The 12077-nt window shown below is 34.8% G+C and overlaps 1 protein-coding gene and 1 pseudogene across 1 annotated transcript in view; both read left to right on the forward strand.

The window, feature by feature from the left end:
- Positions 1–2685: 2685 nt before the first annotated feature.
- LOC105740932 lies at positions 2686–3432 on the forward strand (annotated as a pseudogene).
- Positions 3433–10601: 7169 nt separating this feature from the next.
- Gabrr3 (gamma-aminobutyric acid type A receptor rho3 subunit) overlaps positions 10602–12077 on the forward strand; it is a 105020-nt gene continuing 103544 nt past the window's right edge. Inside the window, exon 1 of the mRNA XM_004645721.1 lies at positions 10602–10726. Coding sequence (XP_004645778.1) covers positions 10602–10726 — 125 coding nt within the window. The remainder of the gene's footprint in view (positions 10727–12077) is intronic.

Raw genomic sequence — 12077 nt, forward strand, 5'->3', positions numbered from 1 at the left:
CTTACGAGGAAAATTTATAGCAGTAAATTCTTACATGAAGAAAATAGAATAATTCCCCCTCCAAAAAATTCTGCACCTCAAGCTTCTAGAATAAATACAAGCCAGTCAAGCCCAAAGCCCAAAGAATGCAGAAAAGTATAAAGATCACAGCAGGTATTAATGAAATGGAGACAAAATCACACACAAAAACAAACAAAAATGAACAAATGAATCATAGAGTTGGTTCTTTGAAAGAAAGAAACAAAATTGATAAATTCTTACCCAAATTTTTCAAAAAAGGAAAAAAAAACCCTCAAATTAATGCAATAAGGAATGCAAAGGGTAAAATCACTACAAAACCTATAGAAATTAAGGAGATAATCAATACCTATTCCCAAAAGCTTTACTATAACAGGATAGAAAACACAAAGGAAATGGACAGATTCCTAGACACTTACAAACTACCAAAGTTAAATCAAGAAGATACAAAAATTCTGAATAGGGTTATGAAGATAGCTCAGCAGTCTAAGCACCTGCCTGGCAAGCAAAAGGACCAGAATTCAATTCCTGGTACCACAGGCCATGGTGTCCCCAGAACCCTGGACATGGCATGTCAGCCACTGAAACAAGATGTGCTGGCACATACCTGTAACCCCATCACTGGGGAAGCTGAAAAAGGAGGATCACTACACATCTGAGCTAAATAGCAATTTACTGTAACAATTTTTTAAAATTACTGAATAACACAGAATCAGTGAATGAACTAGAAAATGTAATTTAAAAAAAAACTCACCAAAAATAAAAGTCCAGGTCCTGATAGATTATTCCCAGCTGACTATATAAGAAATTTAGATAAAATTTAAACATTTAATGCCAACTCCTCTGAAGGCAAGTATTGTTCTGATGCCAAAGCCAGAGAAATACTCAACTAAAAAGGAGAACTACAGGCCAATGACCATTATGAACATAGATCCAAAAATTCCTCAATTAAGAACTAGCAAGGAGAGCTCAATAAATCATCAAGAATGTTATACATCACAACCAAGTTCAATTCACCCCAGGAATGCAAGGGTGGTTCAACATAGACAAATTCATAAATGTAATTCACCAAGTCAACAGTGCCAAAGACAAAAGTCATGTGATCATCTAAACAAGCAGAAACTACTTTTTAAAGAGTCCAAAAAAAGACAGCATCTTTAACAAATGGTGCTGGAAAACTGGCTCTCAACAGGCTGAAAACTAAAACTTGACCCAGGTCTATCACCATGCACTAAGCTAAAGTCAAAATGGATTAAAGTCTAAACATCAAAACAGAAACACTAAATCTCCTGGAAGACAAAGTAGGAAGAACTCTTGAAGACATAAGAGTACTCAAACAGTTTGTGAACAAAAATTAAATCCCATGGATAATAGTTGAAAGAATAACAACTGAGGCCTCCTCTTATTGAGAAGTTTTTGCATGTCAAAAGAAAATACCAACAAAGTGAAAACACAACCTATAAATTTGGAAAAATCTTAACTAGTAAGCACTCAGACAAAGTTCTGCTCTCTAAAATTTATAAAGAACTAAAAAACATTAGGGCCCCAAAATTTAAAGACCCAATCCACAAATGGGCATCCCAGTTGAACACACATTTCTCAGAGGATGAAATTATAGAAGCGAATAAATATATCAAAAATGCTCCACATCACTAACCATCAAGGAAATGCAAATTAATACACAATGGAGATACAATCTCATCCCACAAAAAATGGCCATCTTAAAGAAATCAACCAATAACAAATATTGCAGAAGCTGTGGGGAAAAAGGAAGCCTTTTCCACTGCTGGTGGGAATGTAGACTGCAGCAACCATTATGGAAATCAGTGTGGAGACTCCTTAAAAAACTAGAACTGGAAATCCCATTCAAACCAACTATTGTCCTACTGGGAATTTTTCCAGAGGAACAGAAAATGTCATATCATAGTGATATATGTACACCTATGTTTACAGCAGCAAATTTTGTGATAGCCAAATCTGATAAACAACCAAGATGCCCATCACCTAAGAAATGGATGAAAACAATGTGGTATTTTTATATGATTGAGTATTAACTGAAAGCCTTTTTATTTAAGTGGATGCCAATTGAAGAAAAACTCGTAAGTGACATAAACCAGATCCAATAGGGTAAATATCATACAGTCTCCATAGTGTAAGAACTTAAAAGAAGAAATAAAGATAGAAAAGTATAACACAATTAAAAGGAAAATAAGAACTTAAGGATTAAACAATGAAGAGAGGTCAAGGAGAAAATCTAGGAAACATGAGAGGGGCAAAAACATACATTGATATGCACAAGATGGTTAAGGAAATGATCCTGAGAATCTTCAGCATGTTTTTGAAACTAGCAGTTAATTAGTAGGATTCTCACCCTGAATAACTATATATGATGACATATTATGTGAACTAAGCAACCACACTCAAGATAGCAATGTGTAATATTAGGGTTATGTTTGGAATGTCTGTCATTCTGGTCTTCTAAATACATACAGCTTGTCATGTCATACCAATTGCTACCATACTGTTTCTCATGTAAAGTTTTGTTTTTTAAAAAGGATAGTAAATGAAAACAAGAGACAAGAAAAAATGTGACAGGACTGTCCTGCTACAATGCTGTTTATTGTTGCATTTCTAAATTTCTCTTTAGAGCTCTTTCTGGCTGGAACCATGGAGGTTACAGAAGAGAAGAAAAAGAAGGTTCCTGCTGTGCCAGAAACCCTTATGAAAAAGTGAAAACATTTCGCAGAGCTAAAGATAAAGCGCCTGAGAAAGAAGTTTGCCCAAAAGATGCTTCAGAAAGCAAGGAGGAAGCTCATCTATGAAAAAGCCAGGCACTATCATAAGGAGTACAGACAGATGTACAGAACTGAGATCCAAATGGCTAGGATGGCGAGAAAAGCTGGCAACTTCTATGTCCCTGCAGAGCCCAAACTGGCATTTGTCATCCGGATCAGGGGTATCAATGGTGTGAGCCCAAAGGTCCACAAGGTGTTGCAGCTTCTTCGCCTTCGCCAAATCTTCAATGGTACCTTCCTTAATCTCAACAAGGCTTCAGTTAACATGCTGAGAACTGTGGAGCCATACATTGCATGGGGATTCCCAAACCTGAAGTCAGTGAATGAACTAATATACAAGCGTGGCTATGGTAAAATCAATAAGAAGTGAATTGCCTTGACAGATAATTCATTGATTACTTGATCTCTTGGTAAATATGGAATCATCTGCATGGAGGATCTGATTCATGAGATCTATACTTTTGGAAAACGCTTCAAAGAGGCAAATAATTTCCTGTGGCCATTCAAGTTATCATCTCCTCGAGGTGGAATGAAGAAAAAGACCACCCATTTTGTGGAAGGTGGAGATGCAGGAAATAGAGAAGACCAGATCAACAGGCTTATTAGAAGGATGAACTAAGATATCTACTAAGTTGTTTTTACGATTTGGTCAGTTAATAAAGTATCTGCTTCCAAATTGAAAAAAAATAAATTTCTCTTTAGAAAATATGTAATTGTTTATTCCTGTTTTCTTAATACTCTTTTCTTCACATTCTGTAGGTATTTAAAATTTAACATATCACTACTTGATGTAAAATACTTGTTCCAGGTCATGCCTAAGATGTTTGATATTCAGAAAGATAGTGACATAAAGCTCAACTGCCTATGTAATAGGGTAATAACATCATTAAGCTTCTTTTCTGGAGGTCTAACAACTTAAGTTTGCAGACCAAAAATTAGTAAGTAGAAGGGCTGCAAGGAAAGCCAACACTTTGGCCCTAACCTTTCAAAGTCAGTGAGGACTCAGGACATAAGAAAATCTGTAACGTAGCATCATGTGACTCAGTGTTGTCCCAAATTTTCTGATCAAGGAGATTATGGGCCACATAGGAATGTGATCAATGATGTAGAGTGTGTCTAAGGAGAGTCATATGGAGATAAAACATTCTCTCAGTCCTTCACAGAGAACAAATTGGTCAAGCAATGGCTGTGAATCATCCACATGGCTGAAACTCACAAAGGATCTACAAACTGTGGTGCAGGGTTTCAGGGTAAATCCTGAGGGTATTTGACTGACCTTGTCAGATACAGAAAATATATTTTTTTAAATATATGTGTTGCTTTATCTTGGTTTTAACTATCCAGCAGAAAAGTATGAAAATGATGTATGAAAAGTCCAGTAATCCATAATAGTAGTGGGTTTTCCATAAGACTGGCAATGAAAGTTGTTAAATTGGCCAGGGGAATGGCTCAGTGGAACAAACACTTGCCTGGCAAATGCAAGGACCTGACTTCAATCCCTGGTTCTCCAAAGAGAGAGAGAGAGAGAGAGAGAGAGAGAGAGAGAGAGAGAGAGAGAGAGAGAGAGAAACACAGAGAGAAACACAGAGAGAGAGAGAAACAGAGAGAGAGAGAAACAGAGACAGAGAGAGAAACAGAGACAGAGAGAGACAGAGAGACAGAGACAGAGAGAGAGAGAGAGAGAGAGAGACAGAGAGAGAAAAGAAGTTTTTGACTTGAGCCTTTTACAGCTCAGCATATCAATATGGCTTTACTTTTTATACTTCATTTTTGTATACTTTTCTGCTGGGTGGTTAAGACCAAGATAAAGCAAGACCTATATAAAAAGTAATGTAACTTTTGTATCTGATAAGGCCAGCCAAATCCCCTCAGGATTTATCCTGAAACCCTGTACTGCAGTTTGTAGATCCTTTGTGAGTGTGAGCCATGTGGATAAATCATGGCCATTGCTTGACCAATTTGCTCTCTGTGAGAGCCTGAGAGAATGTTTTCTCTCTATGTGACTCTCCTTAGGCACACTCTACATCATTGATCACTTTCCTCTGTTGCCCCATAACCACTACTGGACTATATTGGAAAATTTTGCTGAATTCAGGCACCTACAATATTTAAATGACAAAGCAATGCCCTTCTCTGACAAAACTAAACAAAAAAGGAGATACAAATGAACAGCCATTTTGCATCTGTATGTTCAAAATAGTTAAGATAGATACACAGCTGTATGGTTTAGATCACTGAATAGAGAGATTTGTTCTAATTGTGTTTGTGAGCAGGATAACATGTCTGCAACTTTTACAATGAATAACCATTAAGACAACAATATGCAATGTATTAATTATTGAAACTGTGCTAGTAATCGGTTTTGAAACTATCTTATTGTTATTTGTTTCTCAATATAACTAAAAAAATGAAACATTGAATATTCAACATCAAAATAAAAAGTCCAACAAATATTCATTATAAAAATCCTATGGAAAATCAGAACAGAAAGTCTTTACCTCAAACTGATAAAAACCATCTGTGAGTAACCAGCAACCAAAATCATGATTAATGGACAAAAATTGAAAGCCTTCACTTTATTTGTTATTTTATAAAAAGAGTATAAACTAGTATTAAAATAGGAAAATTATAAGTGATACAGAATTTCACTTAATAAATAATATGAATCTCACAGTATTTGTTGTAATTCATATTATCTTCCAACCAGTTATTCATATTACCAGAAATATTCATGCTAAATTGGAAGATGAAAGAAAAAGGAAAGAAATGTATGAGAAATTAAGAAGAAAGAAAGGATGGGCTGGCGAGATAGTTTAGCAGTCTAAAGTGTCTGCATAGGCAAGTTTAATCATGCTTAGGGACCACAGTTCGATTCCCAGTGCCACATGCCACACCAGTCCCACCCTCAGGGTGGGCTGATCCAACCACAAAAACAAAAGAGGAGAAAAAGAGAAGCTATCGAAAAAAGGAGACAAAACAAATTCAGCCTTATCTGCTCCTTTACATAGACCAGCAGAAATCCACAGGACAGTTGTCCAAATTACTCTGTTTACATACATAGTTTTTCTTTCTTCCACTCCCTCTCCTTTCCTTCTCCTCAACTCAGTAATTCATTCCTTTTTCTCAGTATCTATTGTACCCTTCAGTTTTTCTTTTCTCTTCCAAGTCCTTGCAAGCACAAGGGTCTGAGTTCAATCCCTGGTTCTCCAAAAAAAAATTTAAAATGAAAAACCCCAAACCTCTTCCAAATTATCACACCAAGGAGACAATACAATATTTGCACTTATGAGTCTGATATATTTCACTTAACATTATGGTCTCTAGTTGCATTAATTTACAACAGATTGAAATGTATCCTGTTTTATAGCTGAATAATACTGCATTGTGTAAAAATACCACAATATTTTTAACCATTCTTCAGTTGATGGGCATCTGGTTATTTCCAGGATTTAGCTATGACAAATTGTGCTGCTATAGACATGAGTGCACATATGTCACAGTGGTGTGATATTTTCAATTCTTATGGAAAAATACCCAGAAGGGGAATAGCTGCCTTGAATGGGACTTCCAATCTGAGCTTTTTAAGAAATCTTCATACTGATTTCCATCATGCTTGTATCAGCCTGCACTCCCACCAACAGTGGACAAGAATTTCTTTTTCCCCACAACCCCCAGCCCAATCTTTCTTATTGGATGAATCTATGATGTTAGCCATCCTGTCTGGGTGAAATGGAATAGAATGTAGTTTTAATGTGCATATCTGCAAAGTGATAACAAATAATGTTGAACAATTTTCATGTATTTACTTGTCATTTGTATTTCTAGATCTGAAAATTATACATTCATCTCTGATGCCCTTTTTTATTGAGTTTGTGCATGGGGATAACCATGCACTTACTTTTAGCCTTCAGCATGAGGAAAACCAGTTTATCTAGCATCATTTACTAAAGAGTATATCTTTAGTAAATCTTTGTTCCATTGATCTTCATGTCTGTCTCTATGCCAGTATTATGTTGATTTTTATCACAGTAGCTTTATAGTACAATTTCAGGTTTGGGACTGTGATACCTCCTGCCTTTCCTTTGTTTTCCAGAATTGCTTTCGACATTCTAGGCCACTTCTGGTTTCAAATGAATTTGAAAACATTTTTCTCTAGCTCTATGAGGTATACTGATGTTATTTTAATTGGGATTGCTTTGAATCTATAAAACACTTTTGGGAGTATGGTCATTTTCACAATGTTGATTCTTCCTATCCAGGAGCATGTAATAGCTTTCCATTTTACCAAATCATCTTCGATTTCTTTCCTTAAGTACAGCAATTTTCACTGTATGCATGTTTTACTTCCTTTGTGAGATTGATTCCTAAGTATTTCAGTTTTTGAATGTTATTGTGAAATGTGTAGTTTCCCTAATTTCTCAGTGCCTTCATTATTTCTGTACAAAAATGCTACTAATTTTTGGTTGTTGACTTTGTGTCATGCTACATTGCTGAATTTGGTGATTACATCTACAAGACTACTGTTGGCCTTTTTGGGGTCCTCTATGTAGACATCATGTCATCTTTAAATAATGAGAATTTCATTTCTTCTTTTCCAATCCTTATTCCTTTTATTTTACTCTCTTGTCTAATTGCTGTGGCTAATGTTTCTAGAACTATATTGAAGAGGAGTAGAAATAGTGAACTTCCTTGTTTGTTCATGATTTTATTTTTTATTTTTATATTTATTTGTTTATTTATTTTGGTGGAACTGGGGTTTGAACTCAGGCCCTTGCACTTGCCAGGGAAGTGCTTATTCTACTGAGCCATCTCCCTGGCCCCTTTGTTCCTGATTTTAAAGTGAAAAGCTCTCAATTTAAAATCATAAATGAGACAAGGAGGTCCTCTGTCAACATTCCTATTCAATATATTTCTGGAAAAATTAACCAGAGTAATTAGACAAGAGAAAGACGTAAAATGAATAATTACAGGAAAGGAAGAAGTGAAATTATAACTCTTTGCAGTTGCAATGATATTCTACATGGAGACCCCAAAACCTCCATTAAGACACTTGTAGATTTGATAACTAAATTGAGTGGCATAGCAGGATACAAAGGCAACATTCAAAAATCAATAGCGTTTCTGTACATAAACAACAAATGCACTGAGAGAGAAATTAAGGAAACCAAGACTTTCAAATAACAACCCCCAAAATGAAATCCATATGAATCAATCTCAAAAAGGATATAAAATATTTATACATTGAAAATTATAATACTCTGAAAAAAAAGAGATTGAAGATGATTTCAGAAAATGGAAAGATATTCCTTGCTCCTGGATAGGAAAAAACACCACTGTGAAAATGGCCATACTCCCAAATTGTTATACATATTCATTGTAAACAGTTTTTTTTTTTCAGAACTGGGGCTTGAACTCAGACCCTTGTGCTTGCCAGAGAAGCACTTATTCTACTGAGCCATCTCTCCGGCCCCTACATGTTTATTATAATCCTGGGTAAAATACCTTTAGTGTACCTCAACAATCTACAAAAACTATTCCAAAAATTCTTCTGGGCCCATAGAAAACTAGGCTCTTACACTTGCCAGGGAAGCCCTTATTCTACTGAGCTATTTCCCCAGCCCCAGAAAATTCATTCCTGCACAGTAAAGAAAAGGCAGGAGGCATCACAATTCTTGACTGAAATCATATTATAAAGCTATCATGATCTAATGAATATGGTATTGGGAAAAATAGATCTGTGGATAAATGGAACAGTTTAGAAGACTCAGATACAGCTAGAAACACACTCAGTCACCTTATCTCTGATGAAGGAGTCAAACATGCCCTGGAAGAAAAACTTTTTCTTTAAGAAATTCTGGAAAAAATTGACTTTCCACATGCTGAAGGATAAAATTAGACTCATGCAAAAGCTACAGTCAAAATGGATCAAATTTTTAAATATTCAAACCAAAACACTAATTCTTCTGGAGGAAAATGTAGGTAGAAATCTTAAAGACATAGGGGTATGTAGAGAGTTCATGAACAAAAACTAAACTGCACAGGAAAGGTTTCAAATAATTAGCAATGGAGATCTAAACTTTGAAAAGTTTCTGCACACCACACAAGCCACCAAAAGATTAAAAAGAAAATGCATGAATTGGGAAAAATATATCTTACTGTCGCTCTGACAAAGAACTTCCACTAGAACACATAAAAGTTTTATAAATGTCTGGTTTCCAAACCTCAAAGACTCAAGTCAAAAATGGGTAACTGAGATGGATATACACTTCACAAATGAAGAAATACAAATTGTAAGTAAATACATGAAAAAATGTTCAACAACATTGATAATTCAAGAGACACAAATTGTTACAACACTAAACTTCCATTTCACCCCAGAAAAAATGGCTACCATGAAGAAATCAATCAATAGCAAACGCTGGAAGGGTTGTGGAGGAAAGTGTACACTTCCCCTTGGTTGGTTCAAGCTCAGACTGGTAAAACCACTGTGGAAATTAGTGTGGGGATTCCTCTAAAAGATAGAATTTGAGGTCCAATTCAACCCAGCTATCCCCCTCTTCTGTCTTTTTTGCAGAACTGAAAACAGCATAACACAGTGATATATGTGCACCCATTTTTATAGCAGCACAATTTGTCAGAGCTAAATATTAGAAACAATCATAATGCCCATCAACTGAGGAAAATGATGTATTTTCACACCATTGAGTATTACTCATCTATTAAAAAGCAGAAATTTGAGGTTTTCATAGGTAAATGGATGGAGAACATACTCAAGTGATATAAAATTAGACCCACGTATGCAAACATCATGTTGTCTCTTTAGTGTAAGAACCTGAAAGAGTAAATAAAATCTGAAGTATACAACAGATATTGGAGAAACGGGATGAACCTGTTCAAAAGGAATGAATTAATGAGATGAGGACAGGAGAGGGAATGGGGGGAAGATATATCTGTATACATAAACAGGATGATTTAGATAATTGTGTTGTGGATTTCTGCTGGTCTGTCAAAAGGAGAACTTAATGCTTACAATTTTTTTCTTCTTTTTTATTTCTTTTTTCTCTTCTTAACTTCTTATAAATTTTATTATTTGTTTTTCCAAAGTTTCATGCATATAACTGGCAATCTGAACAACTACTTTGAGCACAACACTATGTAATGCAACACTTTTAAATTCATGTTGTGTTTAGTGAAATTCTTTACCACTTATAATTTTTTCTTTTTATTCTCATTTTGTATTCTCTTAAAAATGAGAATAAATTAAAATAAAAATAATTTAATTTGATCTACAGTACTCCGTATGCTTTTCCAAGGAAGATTCCTTTTAAGATTAAAAGAAGCCATTATGATAAAGGATAAGACTTTCAAATCTATAATTAAGATTAAATTAATCATCTTTTCCTCATTAAGCATATTAATTTACACAAGCATTAAATGTATTTAAATGATATTGCATTGGATTGGGAGGATTAATGACTAGCCTCACTTCTTTGCCTGCCAGAGTCTGCAGCTGAGAGTTTATTGAGTAGGAGATCAAGCATCAAGCTAAGAACTTTCCCTGGTAAGAGGGACTAAAGAATGAAAATTGAAAATGAAATACTCTGCTTTCTTTTGCTTAAATTGCTGAAGATAAATACATGCTAGTAAGTAATGGGAATCTATTTCATCTGCTAAAACAAGAGACAACATTGAAGGTCATGTTGTTTTCTCCTTAATAGCTTTCTTGCATGCTATTTATTTTTTAAAAGACACATGAAGAAGAAATCACAACAGCAGTATCTGGAAGAGATGGTCTTGGCTCTCCAGGTGATCTTCTTCACATTCATCTGGATTATACTGATGCCAAATGCTTTTGCTGTTTCTGCTATCAAGAAGCACACCCGGCATTGCTCCTCTTCAGTTAAACAAACCTGGTAAGATAATCATAGTATATTCCATGAAGTTATGTCGTGTTTTTCACCAGCTGCCTCAGATCTACTGGAAATCTGGAAAATTCCTTAAAAGAAATATATCTTTCTGGCAGTGTCTATCTCTAAAAATAACATTTATAGTAGTCCCTTGCTATTTTTCAGTTCAACTTTCAGACTCACTGTTTCACAGGTTTTCAAAAATATTAATCTAAATTATTTATCATGGATGTTTTGCTATATTGCAGGTTTTTGATGTACCATACAGTATATGTATATTGTTAAAATTATATAGGTTTGCAAGTTTAGAAAATGGTTAAGAACATTAGAAGTGTTTTTAAAAGTGTGGGAAAGTTTTATAAGAGTGTGAGAATTTATAGTATATTATATAACATCACTACTTTGCTGATTTTCATTATCAAGGGGTGTCAGGAATGTAATCTCTGCAATAAGTGAGGTACCACTGTATTCACCATAACAAATCACCTTGGATTGATATCTGAAAGTTCAGAATCATGTGTTTCCCCTGGCTTCTGTATGCTTGCTTATATTTATTTTTGGATAAAATAGTTAAGTGTTTCATGTTATACAAATCCACTTTCAAGGAACTTCTTCATTTAATATGTGAAATATTTTTATTATTAACATTTATTTAATGCTGCAAATTTTTTGGAGTAAAACAATTTAAGTGCTAACATTTTTAGTGTTGAATACTTGCCATTTATGTAGTTAACAGGTTGCTGAGATGTTTTATGAAATTTGCTAAAGCCATGTTTTGTCTTTTGAGAATAGCTTTCAATATATCTGCAATCACTCTAAATATCAATATGTTGTCATCACTATTTAGCTATCAGTGACCAAGAGCTGCCTAGATGTACAGAAAATAATCTAGTGATCTATTACAGTGACCAGTTTATCGCTACAACTCTTGTTGCATAGATCTTGCTTTATCTTGGTCTTAACCAACCAGCAGAAAAGTATAAAAATGAAGTATAAGAAGTAAATCCATGCTGTTATATTGAGCTGTAGGGGACTCAGGTCAACAATTTCTGACACTGCCAGCCAAGAAGAAGACCCAATGCTATTATGGGCTACTGGACTCTTTTAGAATATTTTGCTGAGTTAACACACCTATAATATTCAAATGACAGAACTAAACAAAAAAAAAGAGAAAAAGATGAATGTCCATTTTGTATCCGTGTATTCAAAATGGTTAGGATAGATATATAGTTACATTCTCTTAAGGAATAGAGGGATTTGTTGTAATAGTGCTTGTAAATAGGATATCATGTCTGCATCTTGTACAGCAAATAACCACTAGGAAGAGAGCATGCAATGTGTTAATTATTGGAACTGT

The sequence above is a fragment of the Octodon degus genome, unplaced genomic scaffold (assembly GCF_000260255.1).
Source record: "Octodon degus isolate 3935 unplaced genomic scaffold, OctDeg1.0 scaffold00237, whole genome shotgun sequence".
NCBI classification, from domain to species: Eukaryota; Metazoa; Chordata; class Mammalia; order Rodentia; family Octodontidae; genus Octodon; species Octodon degus.